We start from the raw sequence: 27,479 nt of genomic DNA, 5'->3' as shown, positions 1-27,479 counted from the left end.
ATTCCTCAGGCACACCTCAGTGATTCAATCCATTGGTATATTTGTATCTTTGTTAGTCTTGGCAACCTCTATCTTATAAAGCGTACCGTACAAGTTGTGTTTGGCAACCTCTCTATTGTCTAGCATACCATACAAGTTGTGTTTGGCAACCTCTCTATTGTCTAGCATACCATACAAGTTGTGTTTGGCAACCTCTCTATTGTCTAGCATACCGTACAAGTTGTGTATGGCAACCTCTCTATTGTCTAGCATACCATACAAGTTGTGTTTGGCAACCTCTCTATTGTCTAGCATACCATACAAGTTGTGTTTGGCAACCTCTCTATTGTCTAGCATACCATACAAGTTGTGTTTGGCAACCTCTCTATTGTCTAGCATACCATACAAGTTGTGTTTGACAACCTTTCTATTGTCTAGCATACTATACAAGTTGTGTTTGGCAACCTCTCTTTTGTCTAGCATACCGTACAAGAAGTGTTTGGCAACCTCTCTATTGTCTAGCATACCATACAAGTTGTGTTTGGCAACCTCTCTATTGTCTAGCATACCGTACAAGTAGTATTTGGGATCCTCTCTATTGTCTAGCATACCGTACAAGTAGTATTTGGGATCCTCTCTATTGTTCAGCATACCATACAAGTTGTGTTTGGCAACCTCTCTATTGTCTAGCATACCGTACAAGTAGTATTCGGGATCCTCTCTATTGTCTAGCATACCGTACAAGTAGTATTTGGAATCCTCTCTATTGTTCAGCATACCATACAAGTTGTGTTTGGCAACCTCTCTATTATCTAGCATACCGTACAAGTAGTATTTGGGATCCTCTCTATTGTCTAGCATACCGTACAAGTAGTATTTGTGAACCTCAATATTGTCTAGCATACCATACAAGTTGTGTTTCGCAACCTCTCTATTGTCAAGCATACCGTACAAGAAGTGTTTGCCAACCTCTCTATTGTCCAGAATACCTTACAAGTTGTGTTTTGCATTCTCTCTTTTGTCTAGCATACCTGACAAGTAGTGTTTGCCAACTTCTCCTTTGTCTAGCATACCGTGCGAATAGGTTTGGCAACCTCTCTATTGTCTAGCATACCGTGCGAGTAGTGTTTGGCAACCTCTCTATTGTCTAGCATACCGTGCAAGTAGTATTTGACAACCTCTCTATTGTCTAGCATACCGTGCAAGTAGTTTTGGGCAACTTCTATTGTGTCGAGCATACCGTACAAGTATTGTTTGGCAGTCTCTCAATTGTCTAGCATTCCGTGCAAGTAGTGTTTGGCAGCTTCTGTATTGTCTAGCATACCGTACAAGTAGTGTTTGGCAGCCTCTCTATTGTCCAGCATACCGTTTTAGAAGTGTTTGACAACGTCTCTGTTGTCTAGCATACCGTACAAGTAGTTTTTGGCAACTTCTATTTTGTCTAGCGGTAGCCGTACAAGTTGTGTTTGGCAACCTCTCTATTGTCCAGCATACCGTACATGAAGTGTTTGGCAACCTCTCTATTGTCTAGCATACCGTACAAGAAGTGTTTGGCAACCTCTCTATTTTCTAGCTTTCCGTGCAAGTAGTTTTTGGCAACATCTCTATTGTCTAGCATACCGTACAAGAAGTGTTTGGCAACCTCTCTATTTTCTAGCTTTCTGTACAAGTAGTTTTTGCCAACCTCTTTATTGTCTATAGCATTCCGCACAAGTAATGTTTGGTAACCTCTCTATTGTCTGCCATACCGTGAAAGTAGTGTTTGCAAATTTTCTATTGTCTAGCATACCGTACAAGTTGTGTTTTGCCACCTCTCTATTGTCTAGCGTACCGTACATAGCGTACCGTACAAGTAGGGTCGATTTGTTGCAACGGTTTTATAATATTTTATTTCTCTTGTAGATTGTGTGTGTGATCATAATTGTGTCATGGACACGATCGTTTAGAGTAATGTCTGCTGGGCTCTCTGGAGTTTGTATTGCATTTCCGATTTCTCCACAATTCTGGCAATTAAAATCCTACTGTGATCTTGTTAAATTGCAGACGAATCAAAATCAAACGTTACAAACAATGAACCATTGCCCACATTCATTAACAATATGAGACCCAGACTCATTATAAAAATACCTAACAAACAAACACAACTTTAAATAAATGTATTTCATTTTTTTAAGTCAATATCTACATAAATTATTTAATGTTTATGTCATCACTTTCTCGTTTTGGAGAGGTATTTCTAGCACACCGGAGAGGCATTTCCGGTGACGTCAGCCTTGCTGGAAAACTCCATCTGGTACCCCCATGCCAGATGAGTCACGCGATGTGACGTAATACGTTTCATTTCTTTTATTTTATCCTTTATGTAACCATAATTATGATAATTCAATAGATGAGTCCCATAAACATTAACTTAAAATAGTAAATTGCTAAAAACATATCTTCATAACTAAACAAAATAACCCTTAAAAGACGTGATACTGAAGGAACTTCTTGACGTATGCAGCGAATACAAATTACTGTGCGTCATGACGTCAGTAAAAATCATCGCACGCGCTTTTTGGTGAAAAGTAAAAAAAAAAAGGTTTTTTATGTATTTTCTTCACAAAAAAAATGTTATTTAAGGTATGCTAGAAAAAAATATATATCATGTGTGTCCGTTCCGGATAGAAAAATCCGACCCTCGGGCCCGCTGCGTAGCCAGTAACCCGGCAATCCTCGTTACCTTGCAACGCAGGTGCCCCCGGGTCGGATTTTTCTATCCGGAACAGGAACACATGACAGATATTATTATGCACCAGTCAATTGTAACCTCGGCCCGCCAAGGTCCGAGGAATAGCCGGAACTTTGACTTTCGGTCCAGCCAACCCCGGGTAAAATCCCCGCCCTGCGGGGACGAACTGATAGTTAAACCCCGGCCAAATGTCCCCGGACCCCAGAGACTCTATATAAGGCCCAATCTCGGCTTAATTTGGCACTATGACAAAACTACCGCGGTCACCCGGCCCTGCGGGCCACCTGGAAAGTAAAAACACGGACCTTTTACCCGGCTATCCCCGTTGTACCCCCGGACCTGGGGGGCGTGGTTACAATTGACTGGTGCATTAATGTCCATTTTCACAAATGCAATGAGTCTGGGTTTGACACTCAAAACGCAAAAAACTGCAAATCTAGTCACCAGCCCCAATTTCTCGAAACTTCTTAAGCTTAACAGGCTTAAGTAGCTTATTTCAATACGTCAAAATACATTCTGAAATTGATTTTTTTATACATGAAAAATGGTTAATTCTGATAATCATACACATAACTCCTATATTAAGTATAAAACTCTTAAAGAAGTAAATATTATGCAATTTATTGCAAAGCAAAAATAGTGAGCTTAGCTTAATCCTGTTATAAGGGACTTAAGAAGTTTCGAGAAAATGGGGACAGCTGATACAATTGTGTTCAACGCATTGGATCTTACCTACTGATGTATCGGATCGCTTATGACACATGTTTCGCACCGCAGTTTTTTGTGTATTTTTCCAATTCGAAATTAACTTGGTTTGTCTACCACGTAAAACCCAGTAAATCTAAATTAGCGTCGGTATATAATATACACATTATAAACTGAGAAACCATTATGCGCTATTTTTAAACGGATGGACTTAGCTGAGGCAGCGACAAAACATTATTTCAATCATGTAAAATTATGTATTATCGGCCTCATACTAGCTAGTGATGACAATTCTAAGCTTATTTTGTGGAAATAAGGTAATCGTCGGACCATCTGGTGTATAAACCTTTTAAATGGACTTTTTTTAATCCTGAACCTCAAACTCAGACTTAAATTGTGAATATGTAAGGGCGCGTTGAAACCACAAATCTAGACCTACGTACATGCAGTGTGTGTATACCACGTGATAAATGATGTCATATATGCTACGTTGGCAAATCAAAGATAACTTTTCTTTTACCACACCATTTTAAATGAAGCAAAGGGCAGTCTATGCCCCTTAAGGAGCCCTGCCTTCGTTTTATCACCAGAGTTTGCTAAGGTGAATAGTTTCATCAAACACTTCGACAAATCTGTTTCCAAAAAAATGTTTTGACACTGCTCCGTCAGACGGCCATATTGTGAAAAGGTTTGTCGAAGTGTTTTAAGAAACTAAACTCTCAATCAAACCCTGGTAAAAGACCGAAGACGGGGCTCCCTAAGCGGCGTAGACTGCGCTATGTTTCATTTAAAATGGTGAAGAAATAGTGAAGTTATCTTTGTTTAAAACCTTCATTCGAAGCGAAATATTGCCTTCTGACGTAGCATTTATGACGCAATTCATCACGTGGTATACACACACTGTACATGGTTTGCTAATAAATTTATCAAAGTTCACAATTTGGGCTGGTCGGTAATAACTCTTAATTAACATTACAATATTAATATTAATTTCATTGTTATTTCCTACGTGAAATATGATATAGATGAATTAAATATTTTGACATATGGAAATAAAATTGGGATGTTAATACATAAATTAAGGCAAACCTTTTCATTCCTTGTATAAAATAACAATAGATAATTAATGAGCTCAGGTTACAAAAATTGTTCGATCGTTCATCAATGTCAAATCGATATTTCCTGATTTTTGGCACGGTTTGGTCTATTTTTAAACGATTTAAATAAATTAAAATAATTCCATTGAATGAAATTGTAGTATGATCCATTTATCATTTACTGATGTGGTTAATATTGTATTGTGTTTTATTTATTATAAAATACGATGCTCTGATGTCAATACACTTGCTTTATAATGTAATTTTCACTCAATCTCATGACTTATTTTGTATAAAAACAAGATATAAAAGACAAGGCAACGATTTAGTGCTCCAAATTATAATTTGTCTAACGGAACGGTAGTATTTTTCAAATTTCCTTTACATTCATTTTAGTAAATCAGCAGTCAGCCATTGGTGAATATATATAATTAAACAGAGACCTGGATTGCTCAGTAGACAAAATATAATATCAAACACTAAGCTGGTTTAAAAGTTATAAGTATGTAATTACCAAATCAATGGGCCGTGTGACTGCGGAATTCTAGACAAATGCATGTTTGTAACCTTCACCGTAAACAATTACTTTAAACAGCACAATTGTTGTTTTATATACAAAAATACGTGTATTTAATTGTTATAACGTACTATACGTCCTGTGTATATTTTCACAAGAAGAATCAATCAATCAATCAATCAATCAATCAATCAATCAATCAATCAATTAATCAATTAATTAATTAATCAATCAGAATATTACCCTAGTTATTTTGACATTTAATTGTCATATCAAGCGTTATAGTTCATCGCTTCAAACTGGCCAATTAAACCAAGTATTGATGCACCCTATTTTGATTGTTGGTGTATTGGGCCATGACGTCATTCTTAATGGTCATCTTACCTGAGTGTCGACAATCTACTATGAGTCGATTATACATAAAAAAAATTACAAATTAAACGAACTTATTAAATACAATTCGGATAAATTCCTTTAATTTGTATTACCTTAAAGGTTAATGCCACAAAATGTTAAACTTTATTACATTATCATGTTAAAATGCTCAAAACAAAGAAAAACATTTGATTTGTGTATAGATGAACAAATATTAACGATATTTTGGCGCTATTTAAACTGGGGGTTTTATGGCCACGTAGCTATTAATTAAAAAAAAGACATTTATAAAGGCATTTTTTTTATTTGTAAACAAATCATGTATGTTTGTTTTGATTAACCATTAAAGCTGCACTCTTATAGATTGAACGTTTTGACAACCTTTTTTTTATTTTTTGTCTTGGAACGAGCCAATTTTTGCGATACTCCATGGAAACCAGTTTATAAGACTGCTGACAAAAACTAGATCGAACTTGGTGAGTGCTAAAAGATTTACTGCGATTTTCTATGGTCTCATAAGGTAGCAATACCGTGTTTTATGCTCATTTCTTTAAAATTGAACTCGGTATCCTTCATAAGAACTATTGTTTTCGACGTTTGTTCATTCTTTTTGGAATATTTAAAGTAAAGTGTTTGTTTATTATAGTGTCACCCCTCTCAGTTAAGGGCCAGCCCATTGGGCTTATGAGACACCTACATTCGTGAACATCTTTACCCTGATTCCTTATCCCAAATGCCAGGCGCCTGGCAGAACGGCCAACGGTACCCCTCGATTTAACTAGCTGCTGCGTCGGCAACCGGCCATGTCAGAACAAGCCCCTTGTGAGAATCGAACCTTCGACCTCCCGCTCCGTAGGCGGACGCCTTAACCACAAGGCCACGGAGACGGTTGTATGTAATGTGTTAAATCTTATTTGGAAATAATAGGGCATCTTTAACATTTAAATAAAATGTTTGCAACAACATGTATGATGTGCCTTTGACTATAACCTACACTGAATGATTTTTACATTAAACGATTTCAATGAACATTGTTCTATAACGTATCATAATCAGGTCAATTTTAATAATCTTAACTTATCTAACCGCCAGTTTTGTAATTAAGTCACCTCAAAGGTTGCGTTAAATTCCTCAATACGCGATGGTTAATATAAACTATGACCGAATCGCTATATTTTGTTGAAAAGAATGGCATCGAATTTCATACTATCATTTAACATGTCACTTCATAAATGTAGTTATAAACAACTATTGGAAAAATAAATATCATCAAACTAAAGCAAGTCTTTATTCAAAATAGAATTGGAGTTTCCCCAATGATATTTTATAGCAGTACTTTGAGGCATTCTTAATATTATTAAAACTCTATTGAAGATATGAAGCTTGTTAGATGTGACACTAAATATGTGTGTGGAACTAATAGGACAAGTTTAACTTATTTCTGTGGATGTTATAAACAATAATTGAGCGACGGCCGAGTTTGTTCCATTTATTTACCTCGTTTAAACTGCTTAATTACACATTTTCAAAAAATATGGCATTTTTCCAGTATATGCGAAATGACATGTTCAAAAATATTAATTTATGATTGAGGATAGCGAATGGCTCATATAGATGGAACATCTTTTTATTTTATTTATAGCGTGGAGTTATATTATTCCGGTGAAAGCAATAAAATTATACTGTGTGAAATAAGCAAAGCGGGAAATATAGACTAGGGGTGAAAAAAAAACGGTTAAGTTTGGTGTATCTACGTATTTTACGGAAACAAAATCAGCAACAACGACAAGATACACCAGCAACATCATAATTTTCACTACAACTATCAACATTAAAAGAAAGAATCGAGATTATTAACAGCAGCCGTATCATCAGTACTTAGCAGTAATTTGAACTCATATTGACATACTAGTAAACCAACTCATCTTTCAATGCGATTATCTTGTCTCGAAACAATGAAATCATCAACAGCTGCAGCATCATCATTAGCAGTATTTTGAACTTATATTGACATAATGTAACCCAATTCATCGTTCAAGGCGATAATCTTGGAACAGCGCTCGGAGAGTTTTCAAAGAATCTACTAAGGAAGAATTCAACGCGATGAACCTTGTGTTTATTTGTCTGGTGTTGGTGCTACTTAAGTTACACACAGGTAAAGCAGGTCAGTGTTTATTGTCGCTTCCTTTTAAAACAATTAGTTCGCTCCTTACTCCGTTGTTTTCTCCCGAGGTCGTCGGTTTTCAGATTGTTGCCGTACAGTGTTAATGTGAATGTCGTAAAATTTGTAGGTTTAATTGACTTCTAAAGATATTTCACTCCCTTGATAGTAAACAAACACAATGATTTTAAATTAACTTTCGATTTAGCTAACGAAGCAGTAATGGAATTTGTTAACCGAATTTCGTATTGGAGTTTTCGAAAACAATAACAATTTATACATTGTATAAAGCATAACACTTTTAAAAAGAGTTCAATGCCTTTGTGTTCCTATAACTATAGGTATAATGACTCTTCAAAATTCGTTTTGAAAGAAAGCGGAAACAAAAAACGGCAGACAGAGACGGGGAAATAAAAACAACATTTTAAACAATATAAGTCGGGCCTCATCGCGCGACTTTCGACCATCGAGCTATGTTATTGTTTTTTGTTCTTGTTTTTTTTTGTATTTATTTTAGAATAATATTTAAGGTGACACTCGTATTTAAAATCAATACATACACTTGTATAAAAAACATAAATTTTGAGTGATAAAACTTAAACTACGTACTAAATAATGCATTTATGGAAACTATTTACTACTGCTAACAAGATTGTAACCGTATGATTGTGATAGCTAAAAACGCGCAAATATTAAATGACTGGTGGGTTCTAAAAGATTTACAGTTATCAAATATCGTATCATTAGGTAGTAATACCGTGTTTTCAGCACCTTTCTTTCAAGTTAAACACGATATCCTTAATAAGAACCATTGTTTTCGATATATATTCATCATTTTCGGTTAATTAAAACAATTGTATTAATTGTTGTACATCTTATTACAATTTTAGGAGAAAGGGTGTACTTTAATTTGAGTTGTTATCCAAATTTCATATTTTTATAAAACGTTAATACAAAAAGTTTGATTTTTCAAATTGGTATTTTTTTTTCAATAAACAGATATTATTAATGCAGTCAAAACAAAGTCTGGATGAAATCCGTGGTTGCTATGGAAACATGAGTATGATACAGTAAAAACTCGCTATGTCGAAGTCGTTTGGACCTCGGAAAATACTTCGAGATAACGATTCTTCGATATAACCGAAATACAAAATTTAACTTAACCCAACATATTCTAAAAAGGTTCGTAATATCCAGAGCATCGAGATAACAGAGTTCGACATATCGATTTTCTTCTGCAATTGTTATAAATCGTCACGAAAAATATGATGCGCCAATGACATTCCTGCTGAAAAAAAGTTTTAAGCTTAGTTTGAAAGAAATAAAACACATTGAAAAAAATAATTATAATTAACATTTTATGTTAATGTTAATTTCGTTATCCGAAGGCCCAAAATCGCGCAATGCGGCTCATCAAAGAGGTGCATAATAGTTTACATGCTAAAAGGCTAAGTTTATTATTTCCATTATTTTCTTTCATAATTCATCAATTTAGCGGCTTTACAATTTCATAAATACATCAGTTAAACAGGCCCGGTCTTTTTTGATATCTTGTTCAAACTCGAAACTGAATAATATTAAATTATAGATCCATACACGTTTTTTGTTGAAATTTTATTTAAATGCCCATTTGTAATAATATCTTGATAAAAATTAACATCAAGAATAGTAAATGAGAGGATCTATTCATCCGTAAAGCAAATTTCACCGTCTATCGGGCTGTCTATTAGAAGTTTTTTTTTGTAAATAAACACTCAAACGAATAAGTTATTGGATCAAAGAAAATTCTTAATTTCCTCAACTTCATGTTCATTATTAAGCAACGAGGTCGTTTAATAGTTTTGAATTATCTATTCAAAAGTGGTAAGATTTTACAAGATTTTAATCAAATAATACCAAATCTTGTTAAAAAGGGACCTTGCCGTTTGTGTGAAATTGCTTTCTCTGAATTAACTCTTTGTTTGCATTTTTGAATCAATTACTAGTAATGATATTTTTGTATAATACACCGAAACCATAATTCCATCAATTCATGTAACATAAAAAAACGAAAAAAAAAACTAACAATCATTTATTAAAAAAATATTCATATAAATGTTTATGAAAGGTAACCTGCAGCACTATACATAATTAAGTGGGTATTATACACTCCTACGCACCGTGTACAGAAGGTAGAAAATTCAGCTCTCTTTGTGCTCACCATGAGCCAATTTCTGACCACTGTGCGCAAGAGTGTAGTATAGTTTATAATCTAATCGTTCACGTATGTCGCAGTCATACGAACGATTCACTTTCATATAGACTCCAAGTAATTGTTAAAGGTTGTTAGAATGTTCTGGTCGAAGTCGCTTAACCGTTTGCTTTGTGTAAGTGCATATTTACAATCTTTACCTTTTTAGTGGTCTACATAATATTGTATAAACTACTCACTAACGCTGTTCGTTTATACCGCTTCACATGATTAAAAACAAATAAAAACAATCAAAAACGGCTCACTACTGAGTAACTGAAATACATGTATTGGCAACTTTGAAGCATACTGCCTTCTCATTTGAAAAAAAAATATTATGTTGACCACTAAAAATGATAAAGTGGTAGTGGTTGAATTTAATTTTGGTGCTGAAATCAAAGGCGGATCCAGTAATTGATGTTAGAGGGGGCGTAGCTAAGGGGCGCAACCTTTTGACATACGCCCCTTCCTCAGAATCGAAAGCATGTATGGCATAAACTTTTTCCATGGCGTTTGAGGTTATTCCCTCAAGAAAAAACAATTTGAAGTCGGAAATGTTTTTAAGCGTATTCTAAAAAAAATTCAGCCAAAATTAAGATAACAGATAAAGTTTGACGATTTTTGAGGGGGCGCTCGCCGGGTGCACCCTCTCTAAGCCCGCTTGTAGAAATGCGCTCCTTATTTTCTTCGATTCGCCTGACAAATGAAACACTATGAATGAAGGTACATGTATTTAATATTACGTATTTGTCAAATACAAATCACTACTTTATGACATGATTATAGTCTTATCTTACATCATTGTACTATTACCAGTGCAATCGCTTACATCAATGTAATATTACCAGTACAATCGCTTACATTAATGTAATATTACCAGTGCAATCGCGTCCATGATACTCATTACTCGCACGAACAATGAAGTTACAATTTTAATATGAACGACGAATATATTTACTATTGATTCAATGAATAAGTACGGCATATAAAATCTCGATCAATATGAAAACTAAGCATCAAATAATGCCACCCTATTAGTTAAAATAAGTTCAGTTATAAACTTGATATCTAATACGCATACACTTAAAAAACAAAGACGATAACATCATACGAACAACGAATATATCGACTATTTAAGGACACTAGAGGATCTAGGGGATGGATGGGGGGGGGGTTCGCAACCGGCGAGCCCCCCCCCCCCCCCCTAATATTGTCGAAGTCTACGTTTTATTTCAAAATTGTAGTAGCAAGAAGTATTAAAAAAGCCCAAAAAGTATCATTTCGCACTAGAATTAGTAAACTTTTATCGGGGGAGTACCCCAACCCCCCTAGAGTACCCCAACACAAAACAAATTTCTGTTTAAAAAGAAGGGGCACAAGTCAAACGGTTACGCGCCCCAAAGTACCTCTCTCTCTTACCTCAAATCAGATCCAAGATCCACCCAAGATTTAATAACTTTTATTTTTCATAATTCGATTTTAAAAGAATAAGAGTACGAATACTGTTTGATAGCCCTTGTAGAATTTATATCACGTATAAGGTTAAGAATTTGAATACTTCTTTAAAACTTCTTTAAAACCATATAATACCACAGATCGTGCACTTACGTTGGGAAACTTGTTTAAACCATATACTTACACTGAATGTGCACTAACGTTGGGAAACTTGTTTAAACCATTTACTTACACTGATCGTGCACTAATCTTGGGAAACTTGCTTAAACCATTTACTTACACTGATCTTGCACTAATCTTGGGAAACTTGCTTAAACCTTATACTTACACAGATCGTGCACTTACGTTGGGAAACTTGTTTAAACCATTTACTTACACTAATCGTGCACTAATCTTGGGAAACTTGTTTAAACCATTTACTTACACTGATCTTGCACTAATCTTGGGAAACTTGCTTAAACCTTATACTTACACTGATCGTGCACTTACGTTGGGAAACTTATTTAAACCATATACTTACACTGATCGTGCACTAACGTTGGGAAACTTATTTAAACCATATACTTACACTGATCGTGCACAAACGTCGGGAAGCTTGTTTAAACCATATACTACACTGATCGTGCACTAACCTTGGGAAGCTTGTTTAAACCATATACTACACTGATCGTGCACTAACCTTGGGAAGCTTGTTTAAACCATATACTTACACTGATCGTGCACTAACCTTGGGAAGCTTGTTTAAACCATATACTTACACTGATCGTGCACTAACCTTGGGAAGCTTGTTTAAACCATATACTTACACTGATCGTGCACTAACCTTGGGAAGCTTGTTTAAACCATATACTTACACTGATCGGGTACAAACGTTTGGCAACTTGTTTGAACCATATACTAACCCTGATCGTGCACTTACGATGGGAAACTTGTTTAAACCATATACTTTAACACTGTTAGTGTATTTACGCTGGGAAACTTGTTTAATCCCTTTACTTTCACTGATCGTGCACTTACGTGTGGTAACAATGACATCATTGTTCTTCTGCATGACTATTCCCCGCAGGTCTTGTTGAACTGAACGGATGAATATACATATTTTTCTCAAATTTTACAGCTTTTCTTAGTCGAGGCAACCTGACATGTACCACCATATACAGGAGCTGGGATATGGTAAGGGAGACTGTCTTCAATTGGACCCTAGGGGACGTAACTCCTTCATCACTTTCTGGACTCGTTACCAAAGTCACGTGGTAGGAAATTTTAACTTATGACAAACAATAATATATTATTATAAGAATGCACACTTGAAAGATTCAACAGTTTGTCTATATGCCAAGTCTTTGTATACGTTTTAGAGATTTTATACTCACATCATTATAAAAGGAACATTCAAGGTCTTTTTTTCCTCCGCAGATAAATTGATCCAAATATTTGGCCATGCTGGAAATGCTTATATTACCCACGGGCAAAGATAGAAATGTACCCGCATATACAAAATGATTTAAAATACATGTTAACTATATTTCACTTAAATGAGGTGGGAGAACAAGCATATGTCATGGCCGTTCGTGTAATATATGTTTATCCCAACCCTCACCGTGTAGGGTGTTCTGTGAAAAATCGGTAGTCCTCGTTTCACCCTACCCTCGGTTTGAGTTGAACCTATCGTACACTCTCGGCCATGGAAGGTACTTATTATCTACATGTTGTATGCTTAATTAAATGTTTACGTATCTTTGACCATGGTGTTACGTGCAAATACTGTTGTTGGCATAGGATGTCAAATGATAGATTTTATAGCAATTTTCTTTGAAGCATCTTTAACATTTGTTGGTATTATATGATTATTTAAGGAGTGACGACTTTTTCGATGGAACATGCCTTGACGTCACAGATACGTCATGCAGATGCTACGACACAGACGTCTGCAGTTCAATGGTGGTTCCGTTTACGTTTAACGTCACTGTGACGTCAGACGACGGTACAATGTCGGTTTCTGGGAGCTGGTTTGTGGATCCAATGGAGTGTGGTAGGTCATGGCGACAACTGACGACATCTGTACTTTTTTAAGGCATCTGCAGGCCCCAATTTCTCGAAACTTCTGAAGTTCATTAACATGATTAAACTTAGCTCACTAATTTGGTTTTAAATAATTTGCGTAATGCGCAATGGCTGCATGAGTTTTTTTATACTTATGATAATAATTATCTTCATGATAATCACAATGAAGCATTTTTCATCAATCAAAAGTCGATTTAAGTATGTATTTCGGCTATTTGAAATAGAAGTTTCGAGAAATTGAGACCTAATGTACAAAAACTTGAATTTTGGATACCTGCTGACTCCACATTAATTAGATTATAATTTGTATAATTTGTTTTAAAGGTAGAAATGAGGATTTTTTTTTAAATTATACTGAACATTATAAAGTTATGAAGACGGTTTTTGGACTTTTGAAAAATGAAAAACAGATGGTCTCAGTTGGAGAAATAAACAAAAAATCTTGTTGTTTTGGACATTTATTTTACATGTATTAGCAGAATGCAATGACCTTTCAAATAAATGCCAAAAATTTATTGGTTACCGGTCCCTATAATTTACCATTGACACCAATAACAATGGCTTGATAATATGAAAAGCTTATTAATAGTTAGATGACATGAAGTAAAATGTTTATAATTAAGAATGGGCGGCGTGGGCGTAGAACGCAGTTTCCATAATTACGTTAAAAAATATATGTTTAATAGCTAAAAGCGTTACTAACGCTCTCGAAAAATTGACTCATTTGCCATAATAAACAGTTCATATTGAACCCTGCGATCTGAGCTTTTGTCAGCAAATAAAAGACAATAATGCAAAATTGACTGATTCTAAGACAGAACATAAATAAATGGCCAATTTATGAGAGTGCAGTTTTAAAAACAAATGGTCGAGCGTTTTCCTATCTTGAAGTAAGAACTATCAACATTTGTCTCTTCATGAAACATGTTTACAAAATTAGTATGCATATTTATTTTAGTAAAGCCCGTGCCTGTTGATGACGTTACATCCGTCTCGGTGAGCCCAAATTGTGTGCGTGTGAAGTGGCGGGTTTCAAAGTACCTCTTGGGAGATTTGTTTAACTCGTGTAAAGCTGTTTTTCAAGTGTTACACAAGCAGCATGGACAGACACACGCATGGGCAGTAAGTTAAGAAGAAAAAACTCGTATTAAATGAGAATATAATTTAAGCAATTACATACCTTTACTAATGGGAAAGGAATTTACATAAAATTTAAGTAATTGTCTTCCAATCCTTGTTTTTTATTGTTGTTAAAATACCTTGAATATGTAAATTTGAAATAAAAACTGTTTTAACTAATAACATACCTATCTTTTCTGTCAAAAAAGTTATTTTGAAATTAACGTCACTTACTTATTGTTTACACCGGTTGTCAAATGGTGACCAATGTTGGAACCCCTATGAAGTAATGTGATTCTTTAGCCTACATAAGCGGCCATATTGTTTTCTCTTTGTGTTGGTACCACCATATATTGATTAAAAATAGACCAATTATTTTGAAATAATATCATTGTACGTTTACGATACTTCAGACGGACAAGAACTGTTCCTCTTATGAGCCAACATCGGGTTGTGGAGGAGAGTGTACAGTGTGTGAGTTGTCGCCCTTCACCACGTACGACTTCGGCGTGAGATACCGGAAGTGTAACGACTCGAGTATCTCTTATGGGCATTACAGCGACGTCAAATTAACTGCTACTGTGCGTACAAACGAATCAGGTGAGTGTAACTTGCTTCATTGAAACTAACTTGAAAGTTATACTTGTTGTTTCTGAGAAAAACACCGACCACTATAGAATGGCAACTTGGTTGTGGGTTGGGCTAGACAATGTTAAACTTTTGTCTACTTTGTTCGCGAGCCGAGCCGAGCCGAGCCCCGCAGCGGAATATCGGGTCGGCTTGGCGGGAGGACCACCAATAAAATGTTGAGTTGCAGTCGACAATTAAAGATATATAGGATCTGTCATAAGCCATCACATATACACAATTTTATTCAACCAGTTTTAGAAAAATATTCGTTAGCGAGCCTATGGCGAGATTTGTCAGTATGCAAGCCTTTGGCGAATTACTAAGATATTATCTGGATGAATTGTGGATTATTTGACGGCAAGTGTCAGATTATTGCTATCATATGCCCTTCTCTGGTAATAAACATTAAACAACAAAATAAGACCTACCATTTTCACCTGCGCAAATGATGAGTCGAGTACCACAAAATGACAAAGCAGTACTATTTCCCTGCGCAACATGCACTGTATAGCAGAAATGCAGTACCTGGAATAATACATTTAAAGCTGCACTCTCACAGATAAAAAGTTTTGACAACTTTTTTTTATTTTATTTTTGTTGTTGAACGAGCCAATTTATTCGAAAATGCATTGAAACCAGTGATATAAGAGTGCTGACAAAAATTCAGACTGCAGATTTTCATATTTAAGTTAAAAAAAAAATGATGTTTTATGCATTTTTCTTTAACCGTTAGTAACGGTTTAAAACATAAAACATTAATTTTCGAACAGAAATATGAAAATCTGCGATCTGATCTTTTGTCAGTAGTCATATACCACTAGTTTGCAGATATTTATGCAAAAATTGGTTTATTTTAAGACAAAAAATCAAAAAGTTGTCGAAACGGTAGATCTGTGGGAGTGCAGCGTTAAAGCAAACAATGTAAACAGTATTTCTTACCCTTTGTATGGGTAAAATGAATACTGCTTTGATATCGAGTAAGAATCACAACATAAACACCAATCTTTAAAACGGTGACGTAACCCCTGGTTTGATGATGTCATAATAAGTAATGCATGTGCATAAGGTCATTTCCTGTTTAAATACAAAATGTGGCAATACTTTTAAGGATCAATAAAAACGTTCTTTTTTTCTCTTATGATTAGAATGAACAATTAAAAACCTCATTCAAACAACTCTTTATTTTATAAAAACAAAATTAGGAATAAAAGCAAGAATTGCTGGAATATTAACAATTTATCAATTATTGTCCAATTAAATGTTTACAAACATGTTGGGTAAATTTTTCATATTACACATGTGATTTACAACAAATGCGTGATGGTTGTATTTAACCGAAAACAATGTACAACATTTGATTAAAACGCGTATGTTATAAGTATTGATCATGTCAAAATGGGCAAGACAACTTGTAACATATCTCCATATTATGTTTAAAGCGCCATCTGCAGCACCGGAAATGCACAAAGACGGATATTTCTACACCAATACTGAATGTCCTCGAAAGGTTGTCCTCTTCTGGAAGGTTTGTACATTTCAGCCGTTAGGTATAAAATTAAAAAGTTGAAATAGACATGTCTTATATAAGAATACTTATTCATAAACACGTCTTTATACTCTCTTTTTAAACTTGAGCATATAATGCAATCCCACATTTTGTCAAACTGAAGCCAAAACTGTGATACATAGTTTAAACATTATATTTTAAACAACGATAGTGAAGAAAGTTATGATTACTTAACTCGTACTTAGTCAATCTCATTGGCACTATGTTGCGCGAGAGTGGGGTCCTGTGTTGTGGGGGGAGGGGGGTCAACAACCAAACTAAAGTGCGTTCAGGCCGAACAACCAAACTCAAGTGCAATCAGGCCGGAACTCGAACCGAGAGTGCACTAACCTGACAGATTATGGTACAGGACTCTAATAAATCCTAAAGAATTTAAGCTAACCTATGTATGATTGTAAAGTTTGAGTCTATAACAGTAAGAAAACATTTTCCTATATAATTTCCAGGATATTCCGCGACAGTATAAGAATGGTATCATTACAACCAAACTCAAGTGCGTTCAGGCCGGAAATCGAACCGATGGTGCACTAACCTGACAGATTATGGTACAGGACTCTAATAAATCCTAAAGATTTTAAGCTTCATCTATGATTGTAAAGTTTGAGTCTGTAACAGTAAGAAAACATTTTCCTATATAATTTCCAGGATATTCCTCGACAGTATAAGAATGGTATCATTACCCATTTTCAACTGACGCTCACGGAGAAAGAAGCAAACTCTACATCAACGTTGCATGTGACCGGAAAGGAATACACCGCTGTTATTTCCGTTTCCTGCAGCAAACGTTACGTCATCGATATTTGTGCAATGACGTCAGCAGGAACATCAAGAAATTGTTCTCAAACAGAAATCAACACTAAAGGTAAATTATTAAAGCTGCTGGTTACATAATAATGTGTATACACGGCCTCTAAACGCCAGCCCCACCACTTTACGGTGGTGCATAGAAAAAGAGCTTTCGACACTTCCGTGGTGGAGCTCTGCCACATGTTTACATGAACAAACGTGAGTATGATTTATATTTTATTTGATAATTTCATTTAACGGACATATTTCGAAAATCGGAAAATATGGTACCGTGTAAGAACACTTCTACTGGAGGCGGGTTACTATTTGGATTCAATATTGTGCAAATTGTGGTGTCAGGAACTTTTCTCCCGAATCGGACTTTATATATGCATATTTTGAGATCTGATTGCACAGCAAGTACATTTCGGTGCTTACACACCCCGTAAGAACATTCTCATGCATGCAAACATAACTGTTATGTATAGTACCTATGCCGGAACACAACAACACTAATAAGCACTTCTTAAAAAGGAAAAATGCACATATTTATAAAAGTGGTGGCGCTGTTTCCCTAGTGGTGGCGCTGTCGAGTAGTGGTGGCGCTATCGAGTATTTTTTTGCAATATGCAATACACAAATATGAAAACATGCCGAGAGCTTTCAAACTGATAAGTTTAAACATATTTATTTAACAACGATTGTGAAACAAGTTATTACAACATTATATTAATCCCATTCGTTGGCACGATTTTACGCGAGAGTGTGGTCTTGTGCTCAAACTTATAATTTTACCATTGCATGTGGACATAAGTCCCATGCTCGCTTTATCATTTCATGTGAATACAAACTTTATGCTTGTTAAACATTATCCATGACCAAAGACATATGTTTCATAATACGTAGAGCTCGGTTTCTTCCAAAACGTATAAATCATTCCCTTTTGTGAAGCGTGTACGATACATGTTATCGTTGAGGGGTCGAGTGAAAAATGATGTTTGTGGTTTCAGCTGGATGTGTATCTGATAACACTGAAATTGTAAGAATGTAAATTGGTATGCACTGGTGGCTCAAGGGGGGGGGCAACCGGCGCCCCCTCCTAAAACCATCCATGTTTACGTTTTATTTCAATATAAGGAAACACATTAAATTCGGACTAGAAATTGTTTAAAAAAAATATTTGGGGGGGGGGTACCACCTACTCCCCCTCTCACCCTGTCAAGACTTTAAGCAAAACACATTTCGGTTCTGATGGAGGGGCGCAAGTCAACGGTTTTGCCCCCTCACATACACCCCTCCAAAGTCAAATTTGGATCTGCCCCTGTTATGAGTAAAATGTCTCCTGTGTCGTCCTCGCCTTGTGATCAGATATTCTTGCTACAATTACACTTGACATGAAGGTGTATCCACATAGTTCAGTGACAGAGCGTCCGGGTACAGTCAAAGTCGTGACGGTACACGACGGATTCATCCCATCATTTAGCCATCGTGTGTGGGCTGACCTTTGTTACTTCTAAAAAATGGTATAATCACAGCGGTTTATTTTTTTTGCTGGCTTGCCCCTTATGTGTGAATTCATGTTGATATGGATTTTTAAGGTATCGTATGGCTTGTAATAAAATATTATTTGGTTTTAACTTAGAAAGGGTTTATTTGGTTGGTTTGTTCATGTGGTTTCATTTACGGTGTTTACAAATTTAGATAACAATAAATCATTAGAAATGGTTTATTTTGCGGACCTGTCTCAGTTGGTTCCTTTTTGATGATAACAAATTTAAAGTATCGTTTGTAAAATAATGTTAAATTTGGATATCTGGTAATCCCATATTATTTTGGCATCATTAGAAACAGTTTAATGTGTAGAGGTAAAAAAGGTAAATATAATGCAGATACATATATTGTAAACACGTTTTCTTGGCCTTTAAAGCTGCACTCTCACAGATTTACCATTTTTACAACTTTTTTTCTTTTTAGCCTTGGAAAGAGCAAATTTTTGCGTTAATATCTGCAAACAAATGAAATAAGATTACTGACAAAAAAATCAGATCGTAGATTTTCATATTTCCGTTCGATTATTTTATGGCTTAAACCGTTACTAACGGTTTACGAAGAATGCATAAAATTCAATTTTAGAACTTAAATATAAAAATCTGCGATCTTATGTTTTGTCAGCAGTCTTATATCAATGATTTCCATGGATTTTCGCAAAAATTGGCTCGTTCCAAGACAAAAAATAAAAAAGTTGTCAAAACGTTCAATCTATGAGAGTGCAGCTTTAAAGGTAAAACATCGGTCATCTCACTTCCGATTTCAGTTAAAATAAAGAACAAAACTTAATCGGTTCTGTAATTTCCGTCTTTCATTTGACATATTGATAAGCATTAGAACTTGTAAATGTTACGCATTTAAAGGGACTGGCTCACAGATGAAAAAATAGCGAAAAAAATTGTCGAAAAATGACATAAACTTGGCATCGATGTGTTCAATGCATTGAAACTTAATTATTGAAGTACCAAATAGTTTACAATTTATTTAATTTTAGCAGTTATTTCGTATATTTCCATTAAAAAAAGGTACTGGGTATGTCTACCGGGTATAATTCATTCCTTATGCGTGATAGGCTAGTCGGCGTTATCACGTGATATTACCGAGGTAGGTTTATTCGAACCCGGGCTCCGACACATTTTTTTTTTAACATTTTGGTACTTTTTTACAATTTTGACATCAAAGCGTAAACCATTCTATTAGATAATTCTGAGATTCGTTACGAAAAAAAACTTGTTTTGGTGCCAATCTGTGAGACAGTCCCTTTAAAATACAATCTATCATGCTGTCACCAAGCATCGAACTTGAACATTATTGCAAATTGCTGGATGAACTGACAAGTTTATTTTATTTGTACGATGATGATAACGCGACAGTACGATAATGATAACGCGACAATACGATAATGATAACGCGATAGTACGATAATGATAACGCGACAGTACGATGATGATTATTCTACAGTACGATGATGATAACGCGACAGTACGAGTGATAACGCGGCAGTACTATAATGTTAAAGCGACAGTACGGTAAGGATAACACGACATTACGACAGTTATAATGTGACAGAACGCTGTTGATAACGCGACAGTGCGATGACGATAACGCGGTAGTACGATGATGATAACGCGACAGTACGATGATGATAACGCGACAGTACGATAATGATCGCGATAGTACGATGATGATAACGCGACAGTACGATAATGATCGCGATAGTATGATAATGATAACTCGATGGTACGATGAAGATAACGTGACAGTATGATTATGATAACGCGATAGTACGATGTTGATAACGTGACAGTACGATGAGGATAACGCGACAGTACGATGAGGATAACGCGACAGTACGATGAGGATAACGTGACAGTACGATGAAAATAACGTGACAGTACGATTATGATAACGCGATGTACGATGTTGATAACGTGACAGTACGATGAGAAAAAACGCGACAGTACGATGATGATAACGCGACAGTACGATGATGATAACGTGACAGTACGATAATGATAACGCGATAGTACGATGATGATAACGTGACAGTACTATGATAATAACGCGACAGTACGATGATGATAACGTGACAGTACGATAATGATAACGCGATAGTACGATGATGATAACGTGACAGTACTATGATAATAACGCGACAGTACGATACTACAATAATGAAAACAGGATTGTACGATTTTACGATTGTGATAACGCGACCGTATGATGGTGAAAACACTATAGTATATCACATTATCATCATCGTACTGTAGTATTATTACGTTTTCGTTATCGTACTGTCGCGTTATCATTATCGAACTGTCGCGTTATCATTATCGTACAGTCGCGTTTTCGTTATCGTTGTTTCGTGATTTCGCGTTTTCATCATCGTACTATCGAGTATCGCGTTTCAGATCAACACATTCACAGACGATGGCCCTAACAGAATTCCGTACCTTGTACATATATTAATATATGAAAACTGTGTTTGGTGGCGCGCGTGTATCTTTGTCTGTTTGACAGCTGGGCTTTTCCAGGTAGTTCCCCCCGTATTAGTCAGAGGCGGATCTATGACTGTCTGCCCGCTGGGCTTCTCCAGATAGTTCCCCCTCCCCCCGGTATCAGTCAGAGGCGGATCTATGGCGGTTCTACCGCTTGGCTTCTCCAAGTAGTTTCCCCCGTATTAGTCAGACGCGGATTTATGATTTTGGGTTAGAGATGACGCAATTAGTGACGTGTTAGTAATACTAAACAGGTTACTAGTACTTGTAGTTGAACTTAATGTCAACCCACTGACAAACAGTGTCATCCTTGACTTATGACAAGATAGTCTAATCTATAACACCCGATGAATTTGGGCTAGGTTAATTTGCTAATATATTCATATACATGTAGTTTTATATGAATTTTGAACTGTTAAGGGATCTTTTTATATGTTTGTAAGAATCAGAGTTATATCTACAGGAATAAAATAAAGCTGATCGGATCAAATATATATTCAAACAATGAACACAATATATGCAAGGAAACCATCGATTATTGATTAAAATAATTAAAAGCAAGCATATACGTGGTAATCACAGAGTAATACATTTGGTACACAGTCACGGATTGAACGTTTTAACAACTGTTTTTTTGGTCTTGGAACGAGCCCATTTTTTGCGAAAATGCATGGAAACCAGTGATATAAGGTATCTGGAAAAAAATCGGATCACAGGTTTTCATATTTATGTCAAAAAAAGTTATGTGTTTTGTTTTCATTTTTTTTTAAAGCGTTAGTAACGCTTCTAAACCATAATTTTTGAACGTAAATATGAAAAACTGCGATCATATCTTTTGTAACCAGACTTGTATCACTAGCCTGCAGATATTTGTGCAAAAATTCATTCCAAGACAAAAAAATAAATAAAAATGTTTTCAAATCGGTAGATCAGTATGAGTGCAGCTTTAAACGCTTTAGTCAATTTAAACCCGATAATAATTCCAGCTTTACAGTTTCAAAAATATTTCCGCTGAATACTTAATAAAACATTAAAAACAATATTCAAATTTAGTCCTGCCCCAAAACTCCCCTCGTTTGTTATTATGTCACTAAAAGGCGTATAATGAAACAAAACCTTAATGCCTAAATGCTTAAAACGCAAAATCAAAGAAACATATGACATATCATATGATATTTAGATGTTTAAAAGGACATAAAACTGTCAACCTTAAATATAAGTTTGAATAAGTGATGACATTATGTCATTTTGAGTTCACAGGAAGACCGGTCATAACGCATCTGTTGTCGTATGTTAATGAATGTCAAAATAAACAACATATTTCTAAATGAATCAATGTCGTAAGTGCAAGGAGGATTGAACTTGGAATACTTCAGAGACAAGACAAAACACATAAGGAAATGGGCATATGATAACAATGAAATATTTAAGAACTGTATGTAATAATTGATGAAAAATTACAAGTACTAGATACAACAAATAGTCAATATAGTTTATACCGTGTAATAATGTTTTCGTGTTTTTGTAAACGAAATGGAGTATCGCCTTGGCACGGCCAAACAAAGAGCTATATGAAACGTCCATAACTCAATTAAAACAATTGAGGTTACCGCCTTGGTACAGTCCGTGCAAACTAAACCAGAGACACAACGCTACTAGATAAGACGCATTGCACAACTATAAAGATATCTTCATTAGTAAATGTTGAGGTCACCACTTTAGCACGGCAAGTGACAACTAAGCAAGGGACACAAGATTCTAGATAACACACATCTCACAACTATTAACTATCTGACCATTGGTAAATGTTAGGATTACCGCCATGGCACTGTCAGTGACAACTAAGCATTGGACACAACGCTACTAGATAACACACATTGCACACCTATTAACTATATGACCATTGGTAAATGTTAGGATTACCGCCATGGCACTGTCAGTGCCAACTAAGCATTGGACACAACGCTACTTGATAACACACATTGCACACCTATTAACTATATGACCATTGGTAAATGTTAGGATTACCGCCATGGCACTGTCAGTGACAACTAAGCATTGGACACAACGCTACTAGATAACACACATTGCACACCTATTAACTATATGACCATTGGTAAATGTTAGGATTACCGCCATGGCACTGTCAGTGACAACTAAGCATTGGACACAACGCTACTTGATAACACACATTGCACACCTATTAACTATATGACCATTGGTAAATGTTAGGATAACCGCCATGGCACGGCAAGTGACAACTAAGCATTGGACACAACGCTACTAGATAACACACATTGCACACCTATTAACCTGATGACCATTGGTAAATGTTAGGATAACCACCATGGCACTGTCAGTGACAACTAAGCATTGGACACAACGCTATTAGATAACACACATTGCACACCAATTAACTATATGACCATTGGTAAATGTTAGGATAACCACCATGGCACTGTCAGTGACAACTAAGCATTGGACACAACGCTACTAGATAACACACATTGCACACCTATTAACTATATGACCATTGGTAAATGTTAGGATAACCGCCATGGCACTGTCAGTGACAACTAAGCATTGGACACAACGCTACTAGATAACACACATTGCACACCTATTAACTATATGACCATTGATAAATGTTAGAATAACCGCCATGGCACGGCAAGTGACAACTAAGCATGGGACACAACGCTTCTAGATAACACACATTGCACACCTATTAACTATATGACCATTGATAAATGTTAGGATAACCGCCATGGCACGGCAAGTGACAATTAAGCATGGGACACAACCCTTCTAGATAACACACATTGCACACCTATTAACTATATGACCATTGATAAATGTTAGGATAACCGCCATGGCACGGCAAGTGACAACTAAGCATGGGACACAACCCTTCTAGATAACACACATCTCACACCTATTAACTATATGACCATTGGTAAATGTTAGGATAACCACCATGGAACTGTCAGTGACAACTAAGCATTGGACACAACGCTACTAGATAACACACATTGCACACCTATTAACTATATGACCATTGGTAAATGTTAGGATAACCGCCATGGCACTGTCAGTGACAACTTAGCATTGGACACAACGCTACTAGATAACACACATTGCACACCTATTAACTATATGACCATTGGTAAATGTTAGGATAACCACCATGGCACTGTCAGTGACAACTAAGCATTGGACACAACGCTACTAGATAACACACATTGCACACCTATTAACTATATGACCATTGGTAAATGCTAGGATAACCACCATGGCACTGTCAGTGACAACTAAGCATTGGACACAACGCTACTAGATAACACACATTGCACACCTATTAACTATATGACCATTGGTAAATGTTAGGATAACCACCATGGCACTGTCAGTGACAACTAAGCATTGGACACAACGCTACTAGATAACACACATTGCACACCTATTAACTATATGACCATTGGTAAATGCTTGGATAACCGCCATGGCACTGTCAGTGACAACTTAGCATTGGACACAACGCTAATAGATAACACACATTGCACACCTATTAACTATATGACCATTGGTAAATGTTAGGATTACCGCCATGGCACTGTCAGTGACAACTAAGCATTGGACACAACGCTACTAGATAACACACATTGCACACCTATTAACTATATGACCATTGGTAAATGTTAGGATTACCGCCATGGCACTGTCAGTGACAACTAAGCATTGGACACAACGCTATTAGAAAACACACATTGCACACCTATTAACTATATGACCATTGGTAAATGTTATGAAAACCACCATGGCACTGTCAGTGACAACTAAGCATTGGACACAACGCTACTAGATAACACACATTGCACACCTATTAACTATATGACCATTGGTAAATGTTAGGATAACCACCATGGCACTGTCAGTGACAACTAAGCATTGGACACAACGCTACTAGATAACACACATTGCACACCTATTAACTATATGACCATTGGTAAATGTTAGGATAACCACCATGGCACTGTCAGTGACATCTAAGCATTGGACACAACGCTACTAGATAACACACATTGCACACCTATTAACTATATGACCATTGGTAAATGTTAGGATAACCACCATGGCACTGTCAGTGACAACTAAGCATTGGACACAACGCTACTAGATAACACACATTGCACACCTATTAACTATATGACCATTGGTAAATGTTAGGATAACCGCCATGGCACTGTCAGTGACAACTAAGCTTTGGACACAACGCTACTAGATAACACACATTGCATACCTATTAACTATATGACCATTGGTAAATGTTAGGATAACCGCCATGGCACGGCAAGTGACAACTAAGCTTTGGACACAACGCTACTAGATAACACACATTGCACACCTATTAACTATATGACCATTGGTAAATGTTAGGATTACCGCCATGGCACTGTCAGTGACAACTAAGCATTGGACACAACGCTACTAGATAACACACATTGCACACATATTAACTATATGACCATTGGTAAATGTTAGGATTACCGCCATGGCACTGTCAGTGACAACTTAGCATTGGACACAACGCTACTAGATAACACACATTCCACACCTATTAACTATATGACCATTAGTAAATGTTAGGATTACCGCCATGGAACTGTCAGTGACAACTAAGCATTGGACACAACGCTATTAGATAACACACATTGCACACCTATTAACTATCTGACCATTGGTAAATGTTAGGATAACCGCTATGGCACTGTCAGTGACAACTAAGCATTGGACACAACGCTACTAGATAACACACATTGCACACCTATTAACTATATGACCATTGGTAAATGTTAGGATTACCGCCATGGCACTGTCAGTGACAACTAAACATTGGACACAACGCTACTAGATAACACACATTGCACACCTATTAACTATATGACCATTGGTAAATGGTAGGATAACCGCCATGGCACTGTCAGTGACAACTAAGCATTGGACACAACGCTATTTGATAACACACATTGCACACCTATTAACTATATGACCATTGGTAAATGTTAGGATTACCGCCATGGCACTGTCAGTGACAACTAAGCATTGGACACAACGCTACTCACCTATTAACTATATGACCATTGGTAAATGTTAGGATTACCGCCATGACACTGTCAGTGACAACTAAACATTGGTCACAACGCTACTAGATAACACACATTGCACACCTATTAACTATATGACCATTGGTAAATGTTAGGATAACCACCATGGCACTGTCAGTGACAACTAAGCATTGGACACAACGCTACTAGATAACACACATTGCACACCTATTAACTATATGACCATTGGTAAATGTTAGGATTACCGCCATGGCACTGTCAGTGACAACTAAGCATTGGACACAACGCTACTCACCTATTAACTATATGACCATTGGTAAATGTTAGGATTACCGCCATGGCACTGTCAGTGACAACTAAGCATTGGACACAACGCTACTAGATAACACACATTGCACACCTATTAACTATATGACCATTGGTAAATGTTAGGATAACCGCCATGGCACGGCAAGTGACAACTAAGCATTGGACACAACGCTACTAGATAACACACATTGCACACCTATTAACTATATGACCATTGGTAAATGTTAGAATAACCGTCCTGGCACTGTCAGTGACAACTAAGCATTGGACACAACGCTACTAGATAACACACATTGCACACCTATTAACTATATGACCATTGGTAAATGTTAGGATAACCACCATGGCACTGTCAGTGACAACTAAGCATTGGACACAACGCTATTAGATAACACACATTTCACAACTTTAATAATACCATCATTGGTAAATGTTTGGGTTACCTTGACACGGACAATGAACACTTAACCAGGGACACAGCGCTACAAGACAACGCCCATAACACAACTACCAAAACATGGGATCGGTAAATGTAAGGGTTACCGCCTTAACACAGTCAGTGAGAAATCACTAAGGGTTTTA

The 27,479-nt window shown here is 36.3% G+C and overlaps 1 protein-coding gene across 2 annotated transcripts in view; it reads left to right on the top strand.

Annotated features, from left to right (window-relative positions):
- Positions 1-6,726: 6,726 nt before the first annotated feature.
- LOC128213082 (uncharacterized) overlaps positions 6,727-27,479 on the top strand; it is a 29,274-nt gene continuing 8,521 nt past the window's right edge. The window contains exons 1-7 of one of the 2 annotated variants that reach the window (XM_052918607.1): positions 6,727-7,559; positions 12,368-12,503; positions 13,107-13,282; positions 14,273-14,436; positions 14,847-15,033; positions 16,503-16,588; positions 17,276-17,492. In XM_052918607.1, coding sequence (XP_052774567.1) covers positions 7,508-7,559; positions 12,368-12,503; positions 13,107-13,282; positions 14,273-14,436; positions 14,847-15,033; positions 16,503-16,588; positions 17,276-17,492 — 1,018 coding nt within the window. In that variant the 5' untranslated portion in view covers positions 6,727-7,507. Of the gene's footprint in view, positions 7,569-12,367; positions 12,504-13,106; positions 13,283-14,272; positions 14,437-14,846; positions 15,034-16,502; positions 16,589-17,275; positions 17,493-27,479 lie in introns of both variants that reach the window. The other variant, XM_052918606.1, reaches the window with a different exon arrangement.

The sequence above is a fragment of the Mya arenaria genome, chromosome 13, assembly GCF_026914265.1.
Source record: "Mya arenaria isolate MELC-2E11 chromosome 13, ASM2691426v1".
Classification (NCBI taxonomy): Eukaryota; Metazoa; Mollusca; class Bivalvia; order Myida; family Myidae; genus Mya; species Mya arenaria.
The sequence above is the reverse complement of the archived record's forward strand: the minus strand, read 5'-3'. Positions and strand labels throughout refer to the sequence as shown.